The 25,045-nt window shown below is 40.6% G+C and overlaps 1 protein-coding gene across 1 annotated transcript; it reads right to left on the bottom strand.

Annotated features, from left to right (window-relative positions):
* Positions 1 to 454: 454 nt before the first annotated feature.
* HSP90B1 (heat shock protein 90 beta family member 1) lies at positions 455 to 17,944 on the bottom strand. The gene is given in 18 exon segments (NM_001134101.1): positions 455 to 749; positions 947 to 1,057; positions 1,422 to 1,577; positions 1,667 to 1,745; positions 4,488 to 4,624; positions 5,053 to 5,298; positions 5,567 to 5,836; positions 6,463 to 6,528; positions 6,650 to 6,727; positions 6,810 to 6,947; positions 8,736 to 8,852; positions 9,915 to 10,034; positions 10,565 to 10,676; positions 13,938 to 14,269; positions 15,312 to 15,428; positions 15,963 to 16,104; positions 16,756 to 16,858; positions 17,811 to 17,944. Coding segments are annotated over 18 exon segments (2,403 nt in total). The 5' UTR covers positions 17,860 to 17,944; the 3' UTR covers positions 455 to 719.
* Between the last annotated feature and the right edge of the window lie 7,101 nt (positions 17,945 to 25,045).

The following is a 25,045-nucleotide window of genomic DNA, read 5'->3' as shown; positions in this document are numbered from 1 at the left end:
CTCAGCTTCCTCAGGAGCTGGGACCACAGGTGTGTGTCACCATGACTGGCTCAACCTTTGATTTTTTTAAAAAAATCTTTTCTTGGGAGGCAGAGGTGGGCGGATCATGAGGTCAGGAGTTCAAAGACCAGCCTGGCCAAGATGGTGAAACCCTGTCTCTACTAAAAATACAAAAAATTAGCCGGGCATGGTGGTGGGCACCTGTAATCCCAGCTACTCGGGAGGCTGAGGCAGAGAATTGCTTGAACCCGGAAGGTGGAGATTGCAGTGAGCAGAGATGGCGCCACTGCACTCCAGCCGGCAAAAGCAAGACTCGGTCTCAAAAAAAAAAAAAAAAAAAAATCTCAAGACTGAGTCACTTTTGTAAGAAAAAGAACCCAAGACACATGATTAAAAAAAAAAAATTTCAGCCAAGTATTAGGTAGTTTCTCTGTAAGACAGTCAAGACACTGAGTATTTGGGATCTTTTTTATTTTTATACACATGACAAGATTTTACATCAAGAATAGTCAGTTAAATAGTACAAATTTACATTCATGAGGAATGTTAAAAAAAAAATTCAACTAAAAAACCCACTTCTTCCTGTGACCCATAATCCCACATTTTACAGCGCAGGGGAGAAGGGGATTGGGGGGCATCCAAAACAAGTCTCTCCCAAAAGAAATGATGTAAATTTCACATTCCCTCTCCACACAGGATCCAAATGGTGAGAGTATAATTTACAATTCATCTTTTTCAGCTGTAGATTCCTGTAAATAAATAAACCCAGATGGTATTAAAAGTTAGCAGAAAAAAAACCTAGCTCACAGGTTTGTGCATGAAATAAACAATTTAAATGCTCAGTCTGACTTCTATAAGTTACACAGTCTTAACTTTGCCAGAACTAAAACTCTGTCCTAACTTTGCCAGAACTGAAAATGCAAGTCACATTCTTGATTTGCCATACCTTTGCTGTTTCTTGTTCTTCTTCATCTGTTCCCACATCCATTTCTTCATCTTCGTCTTGCTCTGTGTCTTCTGTTGTCTCTTCAGGTTCTTCTTCGGGCTCTTCTTCCACCTAAACACAACATTTACGGGCCCATTAATGCCTTGGATTTATTTCCACTTTGCTCATTTAAATGTATAAAATCATAATTAATGTCACTTCTGTTTATTCAGAACCACAGACTAAATCCTCTAACTAGAATGAAGAGCCAAGCTAACAAAAGGAGGCAGGCAAAAAGGAAAGAGGACATAAAAGGAGGACTTAGTTTCTAGTGCAGTGCCCGACACTACAGGGATTCAAACATTCAATAAAATTCTTTCAAAAGGTAGAAATTAGGCAAATGTCTCAAAGCTACATCCCTCAATCATGAGAGACCTATTCTGAAAGAACAGAAACAAAGCCAGCCAGCCTTTGTGGCAAGGTTGGGGATACAAACCTTTGCATCAGGGTCAATGTTCAAACTGAGGCGAAGCATTCTTTCTATTCTATCTCCATATGCTTTAGTGTCTGGTAAAAGATACCCTGACCGAAGCGTTGCTGTTTCAAACAAAACCACAGCAAGATCCAAAACTGTTTTATCATCTTCATCTTCCTGAGATGCAAGAAGATGCATTAGATTAATATTAAAAGATACAAAGTATTCAAATTAAAAGACAAGCAAGAGGACTGCTGTAATACTACCTTAATTCGTCGAAGCATGTCTCTGATCAGCGGGTGTCTGGGATTAATTTCAAATGTTTTCTTCTGACTTGCATAGTAACTGTTAAGAGATAAAAATGAACATTAACAAAACATATCCAATTTTAGGGTTCATACATTTCCCTTATTTTTCATAATTACAGAGAACAACTCTTGGTAAAAAAAAATCAAAATGTACTATTGACACTTGAACACCACAGGTTTGAACTTATATGCTATTTTTTTCCAATAAATACAGTCCGCCCTCCGTATGTGCAGGTTCAGCAACCAAACTCGGAGAGAAAATAACAGTATTCTTGGGATGTGGAATCCACACACACAGAGTTCCAACTCTTCATATACACGGGTTCCACAGGGCAGACTGGGGGACTAGAATATTTGTGGATTTTGGCAGGGGTCCTAGAACCAATCTCCCTCATACACCTAGGGACGACTGTACTTTTCCAGTACACTTTATCTGTGGAGTCAATCAACCTCGGATTGAAAACATTAGAAAGGGCAAAACAAGAAAAAAATAAAAAACCCAATATAGTATAATAGCTGTTTATATAGCACTTACACTGCATTAGGTATTAAAAGTAATCTATAGATTATTTAAAGTACATGGGAAGATGTGCATAGGTTATATGCAAATACGGCACAACTTTACCTAACGGACTTGACTATGTGTGGATTTTGGTATCCATGGGATGTTCTGGAACCAACACCCCATGGACAAAAAGGGATGACTGCATTGTTTCCTTATTTAGTTATAGAGACAGGGTATCACTATATTACACAGGCTGGTCTTAAACTCTTGGCCTCAAGTGATTCTCTCACCTCAGCCTCCCAAGTGTTGGGATGACACACGTGAGCCATGTGCCCAGCCTGTATTGCTCCCTTTTAACGGGGAGGCAGGGTGGGGAGCAAGTGGACATGGTTAGATGAAAAATGAAATGAAGGGAACTATTTTATTTACTGATGAGTCCCAAGTATCTGGAGCACTGCTGAATAGATGAACTGATTTAATGTGCTGTTTGTTCCCTCTTAGTTTATTCTTACTACCATAATTGTAGCTCTGCCTCCCCAAGTTCAGAAAAATCTATGTAGCCTCTGGATGCTGCTCCAATAATAATACCTTCTCCATGATGCCTTCGCCAATGATTCCAAGAAAAATTAACTTCTTTTCTCTGAGCTCAGTTCCAAATGTATTTTGAATATACCTTCAAAATCCTTAGCTTTTTACTGTTGGTTGTGATTATTCTCTCTTCTCTAGTTTAAAGCTCTGAGGACAGGGAGGAACCACATCTTTCCCTATCCTGGTGTACCCATTATCTATGTAGGGCTCGGATTATGACTTGCTTTTCTTCCTCTTTTTTAAATAAAAAAGAGACGGAGTCTGGCTATGTTACCCAGGCTAGATCTAGAGTGCAGTGCCATTACAGCACACTACAGCCTCGAACTCCCGGAATCAACTGATACTCTTGCATCAGCCTCCTGAGTAGCTGGGACAACAGGAGTGAGTCACCATGCCTGGCTTTGATTTGTCATTTTCACTAGTCTAAATGTTACAAAAGACAGGAGTTATGTCTACCTGTGACCATCAGTGCATGGACATAAGAAGTCTTCATGTTTGTTGAATGCAAGGTAACTTCCTGTTAATTAATCATTTCCTGAAATTAATAGGTGGACATGTTTTAAATGGCCCTTGTACTATTGCAATGGGATATCAGATAAACAGAACACTATTCTCTGCATGAAATTTATAGTTAAAAGACATATGGAATTTTAGAATTGTGACAACAATGGAGACTACATTTGTGAGAAAAAGAATCTTGGCCAGGCGCAGTGGCCCACGCCTGTAATCCCAGCACTTTGGGAAGCCGAAGCGGGCAGATCACGAGGTTAGGAGTTCGAGACCAGCCTGGCCAACATGGTGAAACGCCGTCTCTACTAAAAATACAAAAATTAGCGGGTGTGCTGGCAGGTGCCTGTAATCCCAGCTACTCGGGAGGCTAAGACAGGAGAATAACTTGAACGCAGGAGGCGGAGGTTGCAGTGAGCAGAGATTGCGCCACTGTACTCCAGCCTGGGTGACAGAGCAAGACTCCATCTCAGGGGGCGGGGGAAAAAAAAGAATCCTTAAGCTAGGCCTTGGGAAAAAAGGAAGATGACTAGATAGCATATCAGAAACATACTCCAGGTGAAAGAAAAGAAAATAAAAGTAGGGGAGAAGTCATTTTCAAGGTCATTGCTGTGACATTAAAACATAAACTTGAAATATTATATTTCTTGAAAATAAAGAGTACCAAAGACTCACTATACCTCCAGGTATAGGCCCTTGAGTTCAAATACTGTTAATTCACAGGTCCTGTACCATCTACTTTATAAGACATTCTATCTGGATACCCATAATTCAATGTTTGGGGGTTTGGGGGACGTGATTTGAAATGGACTTAACTCACTTGAGGAATGTTGTCATTAACCTCATGTGCAGCTATTACATTTAAAAATGTAAAATAAATTCAGGTATTAGGCTAAGCATATAATCCAATGCAAAAGTAAAGACAATAAGCATAACACATTAAGAAAATTCCTGTTTACATATCAAATACAATAAAGTCATAAAATCATGAGTCAAAGACCTTTTCTTTCTCAATCAAATGTAGGAGAAATCCCTTCGTAAACTTGTTGTCTACCTTATAGTAGACAGTGGTAGACATTTAAGGCAATTTTACTCTTTGTATTGAAGCTGGTATTATCTCCAAAATGAAGACTGGGTAAGAGGCAACGCCCTAGCAGGGACTTTCCCGAGGATGCTTACTTTGTAGAGATGTCCTTGCCCGTTTGGTACGCTTGTGCTTTCATGATTCTCTCCATGTTGCCAGACCATCCGTACTGGCTGGCCACCAAAGCACACGGAGATTCTGTCAGGCGCTGAGACACCACAGCCTTTTCAATCTTAGGAAAAGAAATCAAGTCATATAAATTAGTATCAACAGGTAAGGTCATTCAGCAATTGTCTTTCAACTGTCTAAGACTTTATCACTTAAGATCATAAACACAGAAGCAGGTCATAAAAATAGCTTTTCTTAAGGTTTAGGAGAGTTTGTAGGGGCACTTACTTGATAATCTGAATTTTTTAGTCAGAAGTTTAAATACCACCTTTTAAAAACATATAAAATTTAATTTGTAACAACTTATTAACAAAGCAGTATTAAACTACTGTCAAAAGTTTTAAGCTTTCTCCCAATAATTTAATTACATTAATTAAATTTTTACCATTCTAATGGTTACAAAGTAACCAGCTGCAGCTTAATTTGTTGACAAAATAACTTTCTCTTAAATGCAGATACTAATATTTCCACAATTTGTAATTTCCACAATACCTTGTCCTTAAGGGCTTTATCTTTCATCCAATTCAGCAGAGGCTCAAATTCTTTCTCAATTGCTTCACGACTCTCCTTAGTTTTCTCACTTTCATCAAACTTCACTCCTTCCTTGGCAACATTCTGGAACCTCTTCCCATCAAATTCGGGAAGAGCCTGAATACAGTATTCATCCACAGGTTCTGTGAGGTAAATAACTTCATAGCCCTTTTTCAGAAGTCGCTCAACAAATGGAGAAGATTCAGCCTACAAAATTAAGAGAAGTCACAAAGTTTTCCAAGTCTGGCCCTGGTGTATTTGTTTATCCTAGCAGCTGCTATGTTTATACATCATTAAAAACCCCATTTTACAGGTGAAGCATTAGGAGGTTCAGAGAATATAAACCATCTTCCTGTCAGTGACTGACCAGGCCTTATAACTACTCCAGTTACACAATTAAGTTTTCCTTTTCTCCCCCTCAAGAGTTGTCAGCTACCTTCCAGAATGGCTGACAACACTTACGAGTTCATCTCACCTCTTTTCTGCTGGACCCAGCCATGAAGTAGATTTTGTCTTGTTTTTCCTTCATTCTTTCCACATACTGGTCTAGGCTAGTAATGTCGGTTGGATGATGAGAAGACTGGAACCTAAGAAGTTTAGCAAGACGTGTTCGATTCGAGTGGTCTTCAATCACACCAAGCTTGATGTTGGTACCAAATTCTTTCCAAAAAGTATCATTGTATTTATCATCAGCAATCTTCTTGATCATGTCCAGCGTTTTACGAACAAGCTTCTTCCTAATCACCTAAACACAATGAAAGAATAACTGATTAGAGAAGTTAATCTCAAACTTTTGAGAATGTAAGGTACCCAGGGAGGAGTGTGAAAGACACAAAGACAATATCGTTATTGCCATTTATTGAGGGGCAGGAAATGGTGAAGCACTCCTATTCATTCAGATTGGGCTGAAATTCAGCTGTCCATGCAAATAGCCACAAGATTGCCTTAATGTTTATATTCTAACCTTAAAACTCACTGATACTCTCTCTCTAGCATCTAAATGAAGTGAACAAATATTCTACTTTCAAATACTTTTAAATTCAAAAACTAAAGAATCTTCTAATTATGGAAGTATTGGAGGGGAAAGGTTTAATGAAAGGCTTGATAAAAAGGTGGCTATGTGTCTGGATGACAAAATGTTAATCCTGGACCTGTACAATTCTTTAATTTTTTTCTAGATGTTTGAAACTTCATTATTAAATGTTGGGAGAAAAAAAATCAGATTCTTAGGATCTGATAACTCCAGAATGAAAGGAAATTCATCTGAAGAATCATGGACCAGACCCAAAATCTGGTTACTCCACAAATGGAGCCTGCCTCTGAACCCCAATCAAACAGCAAAGTGGAGAGTTTCTTCCCAGAGACACTTACCTTAAGCAGTTTATGTTGCTGAAGAGTCTCGCGGGAAACATTCAAGGGGAGATCATCTGAGTCCACCTTCAGATGGCAAAAGAAAGTTCAGTGAGCAATAAAACCACTGGAAGAAAGCAAAGCCAAACACTCTACACTGCCAGACCCCCACAACAATCACCCCTTCTCCCAAACTTCAGATACTTACCACACCCTTGACAAAATTAAGGTATTTAGGCATCATATCATGGAAGTCGTCTGTGATGAATACACGGCGCACATAGAGCTAAAGAGACCAAAAAAAAAGTCACTTTCTGGAAATTAAACTTGCAAATTTTAAACGCAGTATGTACTACTTAAAAACTCACCTTAATGTAATCGCTCTTTTTAGATCCATATTCGTCAAATAGACCACGTGGAGCAGATGTGGGTACAAATAAAATTGATTTGAAGGTAACTTCCCCTTCAGCAGTAAAGTGAATATAAGCCATGGGGTCATCACTTTCCTGTGCAAAGTTGGTATCTTAGTCATTCAAATGACACAGGAGAAAAGCAGTGCAAGAACTAAGCAATGTACTATGTGGTACACATTCAGTTTAGCAATTAACTAACAAAAAAATTTCCTTTACTGGCAGGAGAAGGGAAGAGAAAGAAAAGGGTGGGGGGAAGAGAAAGAAAAGGGTGGAGTGAAGAAATGACTAGGATTGCAATTCTAATTCACTAGACATGGTTGTTTTGATGATGATTGTCAATAACATTATTTCCTAAACTCGCAGAAAGATGGATGAGTTTATATTTCTTATGTATGAGAGAAGTGAATAGGAAAACCACCACCCTGCCTAAATGACAAAATTACATACAACACTTCAGTGTGCCCTTGAACTACAAGTACTCAAGAACATGTTTCTTCCATGGAACTTAGCTCTAACAGTGGCTACAAAGATGTATGTAAATATCTGTAAAACAAAGTCAGAAATTCTCTTGATCTGCATTATCTATTACTGTACCACACATATGGCTATTAAGCACTGAAATGTAGCTAGTTCAAATTCAGATGTGCTATTAAAGTGTAAAATACATTTTGAAGGCACAGTACAAATTTTAAAAAGGATATAAAATGTCTCATTATTAGTTTTTATATTGATTATGTTGAAATAATACTATTTGGGGTATGCTGGGTTAAATAAATTATACTATTAGCATTTCATGGTTCCTTTTTTTGTATGGCTTCTAAAAAATTTCAAATCATGTGTGGCTCACATTAATTATATTTCTAATACACCTGCTTTATAAAAAGTAAGTTTATAGACACTAGGACTTTGGAGTTTATGGAAATAAAAGTGAAGGCAGAACCAACAGTGTTTTAAGAGTTGAAATTTAAAGGATATGAGATAGAGAAAAGAACAAATACAGACACAGAATATTAAGTTTTATTTAGCTATGGTTAAGTCCACTAGAGCATTCTACTACTTGTACCAAATGCTGCTGGGGAAACATTAACTTGAAACAAACTTTATCAATGCTAGTTTTGCATCCTTAAGAGTTACAAGAAGGGATCAGTAAAAGAAGAAAAAAAAAAAAAAAACAGGCAAGGAAACATAAATTTAGTAATTATTCCCAGGCATAGGATCTCACAATAAGTGTTTGATGTTGTAAGCAAGCTCTTTAAAGATTATATTAAAAGCCACTTAACAACATGATTTCATGTTTTACGGGTTTTGTGGTGGAAATCACACATCTACCTATGTAGGTGGTTCTTAATCTTTTTTTGTCACACAAAACCCTTGGCAAGCTGGTGAAGCCTACAGACGCCTTCTCAAAATAATTTTTTAAAAAAATCACGTATTACAAAATACACAGGAATAAAAAGGAAACCAATTGTGTTTAAACAGCCATAAAACTGTTTCAAACATTATTGATTTTGTAGTTTCACTATTAACTAAGAGCTAGGACTAATTTTAATAACTGCTACAATTTTGAAGTAGTGATGAGTATAGTAATTCAACTTAAGTAAAAATGGTGTGTTCTGGAAACCAATTACTCTCAAAGACCATCTCTACTGAGATGTCAATCTCAAAGGTTCATAAATGTGATTTTAATTATGACTAGGTCAATAAACCAGAAGTAGACATATTATAGTTGGCCTAAAGGTCTTTTTTTGAATTTTCTCACTGGGAAAAAATGGGAATGGACCATCTCATATTCATGGTCACATACCATATACAATTAAACTAACAGGGTGATATTTTGTCTATTCATTAATAACCAGAAGCTAGGGAATTATAAATATTTACCTTTGAAAATGATTTGTAGAAAGCTTTGTATTCATCCTCTTCTACTTCTTTTGATGGTCTCTGCCATATTGGTTTGATATCATTCATAAGTTCCCAGTCCCAGACAGTTTTTTCAACCTGAAGTTATTATAGTATTTGATTAGTCTCTCTCAGCGCTCACCAAGGTTATCCTAGCAGTAACCATGGCTTCAGTAGATTTCAAAAGACTATGTAAAGCACCAGAGGCCTGGTGTGGTGGCTCACGCCTGTAATCCTAGCACTTTGGGAAGTTAGGGTAGGAGAACTGTTTGAACCTAGGAGTTCAAGACCAGTCCAGGCAACATAGCAAGACCTCCATCTATACAAAAAATTTTTTAAAATTAGCCAGTCATGGTGGCGTGTGTCTGTTGGTGGTGTGTGTCTGTGGTCCTAGCTACTTGGGAGGCTGAGGTGAAAGGACTGCTTAAGCCTAGGAGTTCAAGGATGAAGGGAGCTATGATTGTGCTACCGCACTCCAGCCTGGGTGGCAGAGACTCTGTCTCCAGATTAAAGAAAAAAAAAAAGGCACCAAAGGATACCTGTTATCTAGTAAGGTTTCTGCCAACTGTATCAAAAGCAAAGTATTTTTCTCAATATTTAATTCAAAGAGACAATTGTTAACTGATGAAAAGCCACTTAAGTTTTTCTTCATTGTTATTTTTAACTAGCAAAAACGTTTCTTGAAAATATTTGTTTTGAGGTGAGAAGAAAATACATATTACATATTCCCATTTCATGACTTAAAGAAATCCAACATTTTACAAAAATATTTCTCAACCACCATAATCAATACTTCTTAGTCTGCTACCTAAGCAAGCCAGAGAACCATTTTTATAGTTAATCTCTGCATGATAAAAAGACAAAAGAGGACTCAGAAAGCTTTTTAAGATTTTAAAATTCCAAACATATAAGCCAGCAGTCCTAGGCAATATATAAAAGTCAGAAAACTCTTCATAAAAATGACCTGGGTTTGATACTTAAAACTTTCTACAGGACAATGTATTCAACATACAAACAAAGGCCTTATTTTAAAAGCTGGCTCCATGGACTTAGCACCTGAACTGAAGCTGACTTCAAATCAGCCAGTGCATACTTAGGTTTTCCTGGTTTTGCCTATACATGTTAAACAATATCTTATGCAGGGAGATGAACCAGACTTACTTTTTTAGTCTTTGGTTTCTTTTCTTCTTCTTCTTCCTCTACTGCAGCTTCATCATCAGATTCTTCTTTCTCTTCTTTGGCTGCTTCTTCTTCCTCCATGGGCTCCTCAACAGTTTCAGTCTGTTGAAATAAGAGAATTATGGTTAAACTCATTTGTTTAACAATTCTGATTTTGTCTACAGAATATGACGTAACATTACAGATCAAAAAACAGGTTTTTGTAAGAAAACCCTGAGAGTATCCTTAACTAATAGACCATATTTTGCCTTCATTCCTTTTTTTTTTTGAGACAGAGTCTTGCTTTGTCCCCTAGGCTGGAGTGTAGCGGGGTGATCTCGGCTCACTGCAACCTCCGTCTCCTGGGTTCAAGCAATTCTCCTGCTTCAGCCTCCCGAGTAGCTGGGATTACAGGCGTGTGCTACCGCACACCCAGCTAATATTTTTGTATTTTTAGTAGAGACGGGGTTTTGCCATGTTGGCCAGGCTGGTCTCGAACACCTGACCTCAGGTGATCCACCTGTCTCGGCCTCCCAAAGTGCAGGGATTACAAGCATGAGCCACCTCGCCAGCCTGCCTTCGTTCTTTTAGTGTTGAATATTTAAATACATGCCAAGGTAATACATATAAGTTTTTAATCAATATAGATTTACCTTGCTGCTCCATACATAAATAGGAAAGTTTATGAACTGTGAATATTTTTTGACGAGATTTTTAATTGTATCCAATTCAAGGTAATCAGATGCTTCTTCTTTTAAGACAAGGCTGCAAGAAAAATTCGATGTTTAGAGACACCTAACATTTAGAAGATCTGATTATAAATTCATCTAAATACCATGGTAATAGCCAGCAGTTCAGTATAATCCAAGATGTCCTAATTATTCATGTTAACTCTCCATCACCAACAAGGGTTTGTGAGCTAAAATGTAACACATATAGATACAGTAAAGAGAAGAATCTCCTCTACATTACCTCAAGTGGAGAATAACCTTAGTTTTAAGTAGACAATTAAAATATTCCCAATCTTCTGAATAGATGGTTTTCATTTTTCAAGGTGAGAAAGCACTGAAATATTCTGGAGAAAAATGGAATCATGCACTCTCATAGCTCTTACTGTTATTCCAGAAACCTAATGATTATTGTAGATAACTATTCCTAATTAATGAAAACATTTTCCTTAAAAAAGCTAGAAAATTAATCTGGTTTATATTTATAGCTGCACTATCCAAAATGGCAGCCACTGGGCACATGTGACTTATTTAAATAAAATGTACAGTTCAGTTCCAGTTATGCTGCCACATTCCAAGTACTGAACAGTCACATGTGGCTGGTGATTGCCCAAATGGAAAAGTGCAGATATAGAACATTTCCACTATTATATAGAATTCCACCGGGCAGTGCGGGGATTACAGGTGTGAGCCACTGTGCCCGGCCTAGAACCTATTCTTAAGCACAGTAGGTAGTCCATATCTTGATACTTGTGTTCCCAATTAAGTATGGGAAATGGTCTATCTATGGTTCCCTCCCTGTCTCAAAAGGCTCATTAGCTTAGTGGTACCTGGCCAATAAGTAGCCATGATATGACAAAGCCTAGTGAGTGACTAGGCTGCTGGTCTCAGAGCACATGTTCTAGTGATTTGGGGATTAAGAGTTCAGTTTTGGATGCAAGTAGAAGCTGCTGGTTAGATATCTTAGGTAGAAGCATTTAAAAGGCAATTAAACACATGAACACAGAGCCCAGCAATGAGACCTAGAAAGGGGCTGGCAAGCTATAGAGGTATAGCTGGCACTCATTAGAAATTTTATTGGGACACTGTTTTGTTTTTTTTTTTTTTTGTGGAGATGGGATCCCACTATGTTGTCCAGGCTGACCTCAAACTCCTGGGTTCAAGTGATCCTCCCACCTCAGCCTCCCGATGTGTTGGGATTATAGGGATGAGCCACCACACTTGGCTGGGACACATCCTTATGTATTGTCTATGCCTGCTTTCAAGCTAAACAGAGTTGGGACATGTGACAGACCATATAGCTCACAAGCTAAAAATATTTACTAGCTGGCTCTTTCTTTTTTGTTGTTTTCTTTTATCTTTTTTTCTACTAGCTGGCTCTTTCAAGAAAAAGTTTGCTGACTCCTGATCTAGGCTAAGAATATAAATTTGAGAACTAGAGATGGAACCTGAGGCCGTGGCAGTGGATAAGACTACATAAGAATCATATGGACAATGAGAAAAGGGCTGAAACTTAACTTGGAGAAAATGTATGTTAACAATTAAGTGGGCAAAGGAAATTTTTAAAAAGATATGCATGGTCGTGGAAACTAGGTCCTGGATAGGTGTTAGCAGTCATCATTCCCTGCGTGGAACTGTCCTGTTTAACCTCACTTATTCATACAAATGGCTGCCAAATTAAGTGTTAAGCTTTGGGAATGGAGCTTCCAACAAAATGTTTGCCTTCATGGAGCTTATATCCAGATAATTTCACCTGTTTCTTAGCAACCTGACATTAACACCTCTTGGGACATCACTTTCTATCTTTCTTTCGGAATGATTTCCCTATCCTTCTCCAACACCTAGCCCAGTGCTTAAAAAGAGAGGGCACTGGGGCATAACTCTTAGTGATGCCTCCAAATGAGACCTGCAGATATCAATGTTAGTGACAAAGGCAGGGAAAGGTAAATTGGGAACACAAGTTAAAAAAGTATTAAAATGCAGTCATCTAATTAGTCTTCATTAAAAGAACATCTGCTGCAGTAAAAACAAGAAATGTTACTTTCTAGGATGAAGAAAGTTGGCCACAATGATAAGTATGTGCTTCTTTCCCTTAATGTTAAGAAAATTTAAAACTGAATTAAGAAAAAAGAAAATGGAAGCTGTAGGCACATTCTGTTACTCACTTAGCAGGAGTTGGCAAGCCAACTGACCTCTGAAATAGAATTTCCTCATCTCCAAGATGGTAAAATTTTAAAAAGGCAAAAAGCTGCCCTGTCTACGTCACAGTGCTAATAAGCAACGAGAGATACTGTAGGGCACTGGCTCTGTCTCACCTATATAAACAACAGTTACTGGCTTAAGAGGGATCTTAATTCAAATTTAAAAACTTGTAACTATCCTTAAATGACATATTTTATTCCACAGCTTTCACAACTTTCATGAACTTTCTTTAAGCCCTTTATCTCTACAAGCCAGCCCCAGCCCTGGTTGCTACCACTCATCTTGAATATTTTCAAGAGGAATATTTCCCCCAAAGAATCTCCCCTTGTCCCCTCCTCACATCCTCCACACCACCTTGAAAATCTTAAAAAGTTCATCACATTCTGGCTGGGCACAGTAGCTCATGCCTGTAATCCCAGCACTTTGGGAGGCCGAGGCGGGTGGATCATGTGAGGTCGGGAGTTTGAGACCAGCCTGGCCAACATGGAGACACCCCGTCTCTACTAAAAATACAAAATTAGCTGGGCGTGGTGGTGCATGCCTATAATCCCAGCTACTTGGGAGGCTGAGGCAGGAGAATCGCTTGAACCCGGGAAGCGTAGGTTGTGGTGAGCCGAGATTGTGCCATTGCACTCCAGCCTGGGCAACAAGAGCGAGACTCCGTCTCAAAAAAAATAAATAAAAAAAGTTCATCACATTCTATCTGTAACTGCCACCAAAAAGAACTCTGTTCATCTAGTGAGCATGCTGTGCCTCCATGCCTTTATTCAGAATGCTCCACAGACAAATTACTCTTCTAACCTGGGAAACTGACCAAGCAGTGCCTCCTCTGTGGGTACCCAAGAAGCCTTCTCCCCTGGGGAAGCTGCTGCTCTTTCCTACTTTATACCGTCCATGTACAACAGCAATCACAAACCTTTGTACCTGGCCCTTTGCAGGTCCTCAAACATTTCTTCAAGTGATAACAGTTCTGTTTCCTCATTTTATAGGCAGGAAAATTAAGGCCCAGAATAAGTCATTTGCTCAGAGAATAGAACTGGAGAGTCAAGATCCTCACCGTGACTATTAATTCTTATAAGGAATCGGTCATACTCACGTAATTGTCGTTCCCCGTCCTAGAGTGTTTCCTCTTGGGTCAGCAATTACAGAAAATTCATTGGAGTCAGACTCCCAGATGTGCTGGGTATCGTTGTTGTGTTTTGAAGTGACAATAACCTTATCTGCTACAAGAAAGGCGGAATAGAAACCGACACCAAACTGGCCAATCAATTCAGAAGTTGACTGGCCATCTTCCTGTGCTTCAGTCATTTTGTTTAAAAACTCGCTTGTCCCAGATTTGGCTATGGTACCGAGGTTTTTAACCAACTCTTCTCTGGTCATTCCTACACCGGTGTCTGTGACATGCAGCAGGTTCTTCTCCTTATCACACTAAAAGCAAGACAAGAACCAGATAGTTGTATTTAATATTTACATTATGCCAAACAAATATTGAGGAACTAACAAGCTTTGGGTCCCATCAATTCCAATACAGAAACTAAACTGAGATATTTTCCTCCACATAGTTTCTTATGGCCTTTTCTGAAAGTGTACATCTTAATTTATTTATTTGAGAAAGTATTAATATCAAATGGGCAGACTGGCCTAAATGTCAAAGGTTAGAGGCTGACCTAAATAAAACAAGTTACCTTTGAAGAAAAACAATTCAAGAAAAATAAAATTTTATGTCTTGCCTATTTCTTTGATAGAAAACAAAACAACTTGAATGATTCCTCTATTTGGAATGTGATGGATCACAGATTCTGGAAGGCAGACAGCCAGGAATATTGAGTGAAGAAGTAATATTCTTCACTCAATATTCCTGGCTGTCTGCCTTCCAGAAACTTAGGAGGATTCTACTTTCCATTTAAGAATGGCTAAGGCCATGTGACTAGTTTTGGCCAATGAGTTATAAATGGCCAATGAGTTGTAAAGGAGAGCTCTGTTTTCAGGCTGAGCCTTTAATTATAATAGTATGAGACCCTCTAAGCTTGCTCTGCACCATGGCAACTGGCTACATACTCCAGATGGCTGCCCATGCCTCTGTCCCAGCATGAGGATGAGGCAGAGCAAAGACCACAGGCAGCCTGTGATCAATGATTTAAGCCAGGGGCTGGCAAACTTTTTCTGTAAAGGGCCACACAGTAAATATTTTAGGCTTTGGGAGACTTATGTTCCTGTTAAAACAACTTGATTCTGCTGTTGAAGCACAGAAGCAGTCACAGATAACAAATGGGCATGGCTGCATTCCAATAAAACTACTTATAAAAACCAGTCAAGTCAGATTTGGCCATAGTTTGCTGACTTTCAAGCCACTGAGACTTGGGGGTTTTTTGCCACTGCAATATAATCTAGCCTATCTTGACTGATAGGGATCCTCTACCTGTAAGGATTCCTTTTCCTTTAAAAGAAAGAAAAACTGCCTTGCACTTACCTTAATTTTGACTGTTAGTTCCTCATTTCCAGAAAGAGCATTTTCATCAGTCAGTGATATTAGCCTTATCTTATCTAAAGCGTCGGAAGCATTTGAAATCAGTTCTCTCAGGAAAATCTAAATGGAAGCCAGAGGGAATACACTTAGACTATCCTCAAGATGCATTAAGATATTCGATTTTATGCCAAACCCATTTATTTCTTCTCTGTACCTTATAAAAGCACTCTTTAAGGAATTAAGACTTCTTATGGTATAGGAGTGGCTTTACTCTTTTGATAAAAAAAAGGCATAGCTCCTTACACAAAGAACTGTGGCAACTATAAGGGATACATTAACTGGTAAGGGTAGTAACACTATTCACCTAACAGTGATCTTCAGGTATGCAATGCAAGAAGTTTAGTTTATGTGACTGCCCTTACACTCACAACTATTATCAGGCCATGAACCTATTTAGAGGTAAAGGAAAAGGAAAATGTCTGACACTCCCTTTCTTCCCAGGTATCTGGTAGCAATTCTTGGACATATTAGGTATCTAAAGGTTGTTACCTACTTACTTGGATACTACATTACTTTTGCAATAAATTAAGCAAATTTAAGTAAACAAGTATGGCACCATACAGAGATAAAATATTCTAACCACATGTTGCTTACCTCTTTATTTTTATACAATGAATTGATGATAAGTTTCATCATTCTGTTAACTTCGGCTTGGAAGGCAAACTTTTCTGACTTCTCTCTAAGTTCTCTTATTTGTGATGCATTTAATCCATCCAACTGAATAGCTTCTTCCTCTCTGAGGAAATCAGTTAGATAAGCAAATATTGCATGGCATAGTTCCCTTCAAAACTAGAGGAATTATGATAAAAGCACAGGGGCCTCTGAATATTGTCTTGGGGGTTAAAATGGAAACCTTTATAAAATATAACTGATATACCGTCTCATCATGTTAGCACAGCAGTAGGCTGCCTTTAACATTGCACTGGAAATACACGGTTCTTAAAATTGCCAGAAAAAAAAAAATTCCAACTTTCCTCTACTAAAAAGCAAAATCATACTCATTTATGCTCCACAGTGAGGACTCCAAAACTGTCAATAAGTCCCAAGAAGCCAAATTTTAAAATATTGTTCAACAGACAGAAATCCCATGTTTAAACTTACTTGGTGTACACAGTTAATGAATACAAATCCAACTGAAAGTCTCTTCTATAAAGTCTTACAAAGTTTATGGTGCTAGTATTCCGCAATATAGTTTTCAAACGAATTCACTCAGTTTTCATCACTCCTAGGGGCAAGTTAGGAGGTATGTATGCACACAACTCACCAGGTATTTAAATACAGGGTGTTAGGCTATCTGCACCTTTGGAGAAGAGATACATAAGAAGTGACCGTAACTCACAAGGTTCACAGGGCTTATCTGCATAGGTAAGTTCAAATGAACACAAACCTCTGTACTACTTCATCATCCGTCCTTGAGCCTTCTCTACTTTTACCCAGATCCTCTTCTACTGTACCATCCACATCAACTTCATCGTCAGCTCTGACCGACCCTGAAGATTTAACACGGGCAAACTCTTCAACATCACACTTCTCCAAGGAGGATGATCAAATAGGGAAGGGTAGGGGTTGCAAAATTCAGTTGGTAACTAAGGGAGGTGGGGAAGAAAGAGTGCATTCCCTGGTTTAAATACCCAAGGTAAAGCCAAGACAGAACATCTATTTAAGTTCAGATGCTGAGGTCCCCAGTAGATCCTGAAATACGGAGGCAGTCACCACTTCTAAACAGTGTGTCTCCGATCATTTATAAATAACGTTAAGCAGACTGATACCAGGCCTCTTCTACACCCACACGTGTTGCGCGCAGGCCGAGCCAAGGCCTCGCAACTGACCAAGCCAAAACTTCGGCCTTCGTTATCACAGGTCAGAATGCAAATAGGATTTATGCAACCTCTGGCGAGGGGAACTGAAATTGAGCCCAGAGGCATGAGAAGGGGGAGAAATGTTAAGAACCGAACTCCAGCAAAACCGAATCAAACACGCTGACACTGCCATTCCGCGGGCCCCAGGCCTCACTCTCCCGAGGCCAACATCTAAGAAGGGACACGCGCTTGCGAGGAGTCGGAGTCTGGGGAATTAGGGGACGGGAAAGCTGGGATGGCCGAAGGTTGCGGTGGCCGAAAAAGTCCTCCGGGCGGGGAGGGGGGAGGGACTTGCTCAGCTCCCGGGGGAGCCAGAGCCCCAGAGAGGCCCCACCCCGAGGTCGCTGAGACCTCCGGGCGAAATACTATTAGATCTATAGGCGAGTTAGATGATGTTGCTCTCTTTATTTTCAGAGGAAGAAGAGAATAAACGTAATCCCCTTGCCCTCTTTCGAGGAATGGTGAAGTCCCTTGGCCCACCGCAGGCCCCGGGATCCCCCCTCCTACGTTCAACGCCCCCAGAACCTTCGAGAAGCGGCCGCGTGTGTGGAGAGGGAACGTCTGCTCCTCCAGAATCACTCACCGAAGGTCAGCAGGACGCAGCAGAGGCCCAGCACCCACAGGGCCCTCATGGCGTGCGGCCGGTGAGTCTCAAGTCCCCTTCGATCGCAGGAGCCGCCTCCACCCCCCCACTCCTGGGTTCAGCTCCTCACACCTCCAGCCGCGCGGTCCGCCCACTACACCCCAAGCAGGTCGGGCCGCTTTTCACCCCCACTTCTCGCGGTCGGGGGACGGGAAACATGAACCCACCAATCGCGCCGCACCACGCACCCACGGCACCCAATGAGGATTCGTGGGGGGGACTGAAGTTCACCAATCGGAGCTGTCCAGGTGCGGTGACCGATGCCCGAAGCGTGGCTCCTTCCGATTGGTCAGGGTTTGCAGCTTTTCTCCAATCAAATGGCTCCGCGGGCCCCTCACACGTGGGACCGCCCCTTTGCCTGGGCGGCCTTGGCCTCTAAGGGAAAACGTCCAATGAATGTAAGCACAGAACACATCCATCCTTTTCGAGAGGTCGCGGCGGAACTACTTCCGGATCCTAGAGAGCGTTTATTGCGTGACCAGGGGAAACGGTAGCCATGGCAACGTGTTCTTCACCCTTTCCCATCTATGCCTGGGGTTACGTTGGAAGTGATTCCAGCACGATTTTCGCGGCTAGCTTTCTCGTGTGGCGGCGCTTCTCGGAAAGAAGAAACACACGAGAGAGGTTGAAAATCCCCTAGAACACTTTCAGATGGGGGGCGGTGAGAAACTACAGCTCCCGGCATGCAACGTCCTAGGGGTACACTGCATTGAATGCTGGGGGTTGTAGTCTTTGGTCTCTGAGGACCAGCTGCGTAGTTTTAGCCCTTTCTTTCACGTTCCCCCAGCGTGTCTTTGCCGGAGCCCTGTCCTGCGTCTTAGATGTTACATCTCGTTCTGATTACAGTAGAGATATGTGCCTATTCCAGGAGTCTCCATTGTACACAGCTTTTAGAAGCTGGCCTAGAAAGCCTTCATGCCTCAGGCAAGGCCGCCCTGTTCTGGAGGGTCGGTCTGAGTCTGGGGGCTCCGCCTCCGTCTCGAGAGTACGCGTTTCTGAATCCGCCTACAAGTGCGTCACTTGGGCAGTCCGAGCCTACACCTCCTCTGTGCCTTTCCGCGGCCGGAATCCCCAGGCCTTCCTCATCTGGTTTACAGAAGAACGTGGTTGGGACCTTCCCGACCACCTTAGGGAAATCGCGAGCAGCGCTGAGGCCTTCGACTCCCCCATAAAGTACAAAGGCGGCGGTGACCTGACGGTCGTAGAACCCTTTCTGTGAATCAGGTGGAGAGCGTGGTGGTAAAAGCGGGTCTAGCACAGAAAAGGAAAACCCTTAGTTTAACGAGTGCAGGAGGATGCACCTGCAGATATTTGAAAGCAAAACCTGTGGTGCTGCTGCACATGAGAACGGGATTGCAGCTTTGTAACTTCATAGAAATACCCTGCCCGTGTTCAGAAGGACATATAAAACACCAGGTGTCTTTCCTGTGAGGGAAGTCCCTCATGCTAAACTTGTGCCTTTGGAAATATTTTCTACGTCCCTTTAACCTACTCTATACGTTACCCCCACGCATACCCGCCCCCGTCTCTGACATAGACACCCCACTTCCTTATTGCTTCCTCCAACAAAATTGAACTTTGAATATCTTTTCAAATAATCATCCGAATTCCTGAAGACAAGTTTTTTAGTGACAGTCTGTCACAGTCTTTTACAACTTCCCGTATTTAGTGTGCGGACCTTGGCTCTGTGGTTGGCGCTCACATGTTGTGGTGGTGCCTTATTTACATCTGCCCAATTTACCTACATTTGTTATTAGTAAGCAAAGAGTAGCTTACAAAGAATGCTTTATGTATGCTTCTGTGCTTTCATCTTTTTTTAAAAGAGCATACTAGAGTGTGAATTACATTCAGAGATTTCAGTTGCATTTTTATATATTTTAACTCCTTTATTTTCTGTTTTGAGAGAAAACTGAGTTTCTTCACTTTTTTTTCTGCATTTCACAGCTCAACTTCTTCACCTTTTCCTCCAATTCTGAATAAGTAAGCAACCAGTTCTGAAACTGCAAATGCCACCTTAACTAGTGAGTGGTGGGGAGTTGGTGCTGCACCTGGAGGGAACTGAGACAGAGACATATCCTTCAAAATAGAGCCACTGCTTGTGGGTAGACGTTTCTGCAGATGATGGTGGGAATTCATGAGGCAGGCAGAGCACAAGATGGTAGGCTGGCAGAAGATGGCGGGCCGTTGTCTGATCAGCTCTGTCCCTTAAAGATTGGCTCTCTGGGCTGGGCACGGTGGCTCATGCCTGCAATCCCAGCACTTTGGGAGGCTGAGGTGGGCGGATCACCTGAGGTAAGGGATTCAATACCAGCCTGGCCAACATGGCGAAACCCTGTCTCTACTAAAAACACAAAAATTAGCCGGGCGGGCGTGGTGGCGCCTGCCTGTAATCTCAGCTACTCGGGAGGCTGAGGCTGGAGAATCGCTTGAACCCAGGAGGCAGCGGTTGCAGTGAGCCCAGATCATGCCACTGCACTCCAGCCTGGGCAACAAGAGCAAAAACTCCATCTCAAAAAAAAAAAAAAGATTGGCTCTCTGGCTGAGTACCTTGTAAAGAGAATAGGCCTACTTAGTTAATTCCCAGCTTTGTTGTTTCTGGCTGTGGTCTCTTCACCTCTTCTGACTTTTGACCTAGTTCCCATCTTGGCCTAGCTCCTCCAGAACTAACACTCCAGATGGTTATTAAGTTTCCTGCCTTTGTATCAGATTCCCTTGTCCTAATTTTAGCTTTTCTCTATGTATTGCTGGAAACAGCTACTGTTGTTGTTGTTGTTGTTGTTGTTAAGCTTCTCCTTGAGCAAAGCTAACCCCACTAGATAGCACCCCACTTTGTAGTTAAACTCGGAAGGAAAAACCAATAGGTAAAGGAATGCAGTTAAGGGCAGTCGATAGCTCTCCTAGTAGGCAGGTGTAGTCCAGCAGTGGGGAGTCAGTGGGGAGTCAGCAGACTAGGGAGACCAAGGCAAGAAAGCAGTTGGCATCAGGGAACATTAAGGAATAGAGCCAAGCTCCAAGGTGAATTGGTTGGTTGGTTGATTGGTTTATTCATTAATTAACTCATCATTTCAGCAAATGTTTAGGGCCTGGTATGTGCCAGGAATTACACTAGGTGCTAGAAATACAGGGGTGAGCAATATAGATATGGTTTCTGTTTATATAGAACTTGTGCAAATATTTTTTTTAATTTTTAAATTTAAATTTTAAAAATATATTTTTTTGAGCCAGGGTCTTGCTCTATTACCCAGGCTGGAATGCAGTGGCAGGATCATGGCTTACTGTAGGCCCGACCTTCTGGGCTCAAGCAGTCCTCCCATTTCAGCCTCTTGAGTAGCTGAGACCGCAGGCATGTACCACCAACATCTGGCTAACTTAAAACTTTTTTTTGTAGGCCTGGCACGGTGGCTTATGCCTGTAATCCCAGCACTTTGGGAGGCCGAGGTGGACTGATCACTTGAGGTCAGGAGTTCGAGACCAGCTTGGCCAACATGGTGAAACACCGTCTCTACTTAAAAAATACAAAAGTTAGCCAGGTATGGTGGTAAGCGCCTGTAATGCCAGCTGCACAGGAGGCTGAGGCAGGAGAATCACTTGAACTCTGGAGGTTGAGGTTGCAGTGAGCTGAGATCACACCACTGCATTCCAGCCTGGGTGACAGCGAGACTCGGTCTCAGAAGAAAAAAAAAAGGGATACTTTGAGCTCATTATGAACAACGTTGAGGTTTTTTTCTTTTGTAAAGATGGGGTCGCCCTATGTTGTCCAGGCTGGTCTCGAACTCCTGGGCTCAAGCCTGCCTCGGCCTCCCAAAGTGCTGGGATGACAGGCGTTAGCCCTGTGCCCAGCCTTGTGCAAATATTAACAATGGAGTTACAGCATAAGTGCAAGTATCTTATTTAAACTGAAGTAAAGATATAAAAGAATGTCTGCAAAGGAGTACCAGGGAACTTTTTGGGGTGACAGAAATGCTCTTGATCTTGATGTCAGTAATTGTTAAAACTCATCAAACTGTACACTTTAAAAGGTTAAATTTTGTTATGTATAGCTCAATTAAAGAAAAATAACAGCAACTATCATTCTAAACAACAAACACTAAAAGCCATTTCACTAAAAAATCAGGAACCAGACACAGATGCTTGCTATGGTTAGTAATGTCCCACACAGTTTAGGAGGATTTAATAAAACAAGGAAATCAAGTAATTGGCATAAATTTTAGAAAAGGTGGAGTTCTTTATTTTGAAATTCCTTCTTACTGATGACAATTGCATGTCCCAGAAATCCAGGAGACCCTAGGGTTTTTTGTTTTAAGTATAGAATGATTAATTCCAGCTCTAATAGCATATACTTAAGTTGCTGCAGTTAAAAAGCTTATAGTTGGATCTTGGAAGTGGGTGATCTGCCTCGAGTTGAGCCACTGCCCAGCCCCTTAAAAAAAAGTATAGAATAATATGAGAATCTGGTAAATTATTGGCTGTAAGATAAATATATAAAAATCACTAGTTTTGCTGTAATCTTTCAAAAAACACATTGAAGTGAAAATTTTAAAAAGTGTCACTCAGAGACAAAAACCATAAAATACTTAGAAATAAACTTAAGAAAGACTTAGTTGCAACATGAAGAAAACTATAAAATATTGAGGAATACAAAACAAATGAAGAACTTGGGTCAGGTCCCATAACCTTTATATTATCTATTATTGTGTAACAAACTACCCCTAAATGTAGCAGCTTAAAATAGTAAACATTTATTCTCTCACATGGTATCTGTAGGTCAGGAGTCCAGAAGCACCTAACTGGGTAGTTCTGGCTCGGGTCTCTCATGAGCTTGCAGTCAAGATGTTGGCTGAGGCTGAAATCATCTGGAGGCTCAAGAGGAGCTGGAAGATCTGCTTCCATGATGGCTCCTTCACATGGCTGTTGGCTGGGGCCTCAGTTCGTCATCACATGGACCTCTCCATAGGGCTGCTTACGTTTGCTCACAGTATGGCAGCTGACCTCCCCTGGAGTGAGTGATCCAAGACAGAGAACAAAGCAGGAGGCACAGTGACTCATAACCAACCTCAGAAATCACACATCATCATTTCGGAAACAACCCTACTCAATGAGATTATACGAGGCTGTAAATACCAGCAGCCAGAGAGCACTGGGGCCTGTTTGGAGGCTACTTATTATACCTTAGTTGCAAGGCAAGCTGGGAAAGGATTTACATGGCATTTTCAGCTTCTCTCATGGGAGGCTCAGAATCATAAGGTGGGGGTTTTCCTCATGTAAGAATGAGATTCAGATGCTGCACAGTGAAAAAGAATGATGTGTCCTCTACATATTTGAATATACAAACAGATCAGTGCAACCAGTCGGGCATGGTGGCTCAACACCTGTAATCCCAGCATTTTGGGAGGCTGAGGCGGGTGGATCACTTGAGGTCGGGAGTTCAAGACCAGTCTGGTCAATGTGGTGAAACCCCATCTCTACTAAAAATACAAGAATTAGCCAGGCGTGGTGGTGTGCACCTGTAATTCCAGCTACTGGAGAGGCTGAGGTGGGAGAATCTCTTGAATCTGGGAGGTGGAGGTTGCAGTGAGTGGAGATTGCACAACTGCACTCCAGCCTGGGCAACAGAACAAGACTCTGCTTCAAAAAAATGACAAAAAAAAAAAAAAAAGGAAAAAAGAAAAAAAATCAGTGCAACCAAATAAAGAATCCAAAAATAGATTGTTTCAATTTAAGATAAGGCAAAAGTGATATTTCAGTTCAGAGGGGAAAGGATAGTTAATATCATAAATGATATTAGCCTTGACTGGTTATCCATCTCAAGCAAAATAAAGTTAAACTCCTATCTTGCACCATATAAAAAATAAATTCTTACTTATAAGAAATTAAAAGAGCCTGTGAGTATACAAGGCAGGGATGGGAGAGACCTTTTTAACCAAGAATGAGTATCCAGACAATTTAACAGAAAGCCTAGGGTGTTTCCCATGCCTCTTCCTCCTGGACAGGCTCTGAGCTCTAATTTTTGTCTGTCTAGCACTAGCAAGCACCATGAAGCCTCTGAGCTTTGCTGAGCTTCTCAGCATTGTGCCTTCTAAGAATATTGGTTCTGAGTGACATACGAATCAGCAAACACTTTAAGGGGGAAAGGCAACAGGAGAGGTAGGGTTCACTTCTCAAAGCTTCCCTTCTCTCTGGAATCTTGCCTCTTGAAATCCTGGTTGCTGGGTATCTATCTGATGTCTTTAAATAGTTTCTCAGGTATCTCCTTCAGCTTCTCTAGTGGTTCTGGGGGGAGGGCCATTCTGCTTGAAATTGTCTGTCATAGTTGAATGTAGGCATAGATGTAGATTTGCATAGTAGATGTTGAAGTCCTTGGTCCCACTGTCATGTTTCCAAAACACCAGATTTCAGCTAAGATGTTAAGCAACCATAATTATTTTCTCATATTATCCTTTTGGTTGTTTCTCATCAAGCAATTTATATGATGTTCAATATTTCCAAACTATGGAACTTGTATTATTTTTGGCTATAGAGCAATAAGTGTGTTTCTAAATATTAGATATAATTACAACTATATTTACATTATGTTCTCTTTTTGACAAGTTTTAACTGCAATTTTGAGTTACTTATGATCTTTTCCCTAGACCCTGTTACCCCAGCTCACACCATATTACCCTCCTTGAGAACTGACTTTGAATATATGAAATGGTTACTTGCATCTGCTAATAAAAACCTCTGGGTACTCTGACTCTCTTACATACAATCAGAAAATTTCAACCTGTCATAAATTAAATTCATCCATGGTCTTGTAGCTTACATTTCATTTCCTTTATAGGAAATAAACATCTCCCTAGAGTCTGCCTTACAAAAACAGATCAATTTAAAAATATGTATCCAGTTATCCCCTGTCAATTTTGGATCCTAGCAGAGCGCAGGAAGAACTGAATTTCAAACAGGGATTTGTTAAATTTAAAAATTTGGTAAATAAATTCAGTATTTTGAGTGATCAAATCGGCCATGTTGATAATAATTTATATTAAGGACTTACTGGAGTTTTAGCACTGGAAGGAATCTTAGAAATTATGGAATTCCACAATTCCCATTTTTGGTTTTAAATTATAAAACAGATTTTCATGATTAAAAATTAATTGGCACAGAAAAATACAAGTTCAAAGGTAAACGTGGCTGGG

This window comes from Pongo abelii, chromosome 10 (genome assembly GCF_028885655.2).
Source record: "Pongo abelii isolate AG06213 chromosome 10, NHGRI_mPonAbe1-v2.0_pri, whole genome shotgun sequence".
NCBI lineage: Eukaryota > Metazoa > Chordata > Mammalia > Primates > Hominidae > Pongo > Pongo abelii.
The sequence above is the reverse complement of the archived record's forward strand: the minus strand, read 5'-3'. Positions and strand labels throughout refer to the sequence as shown.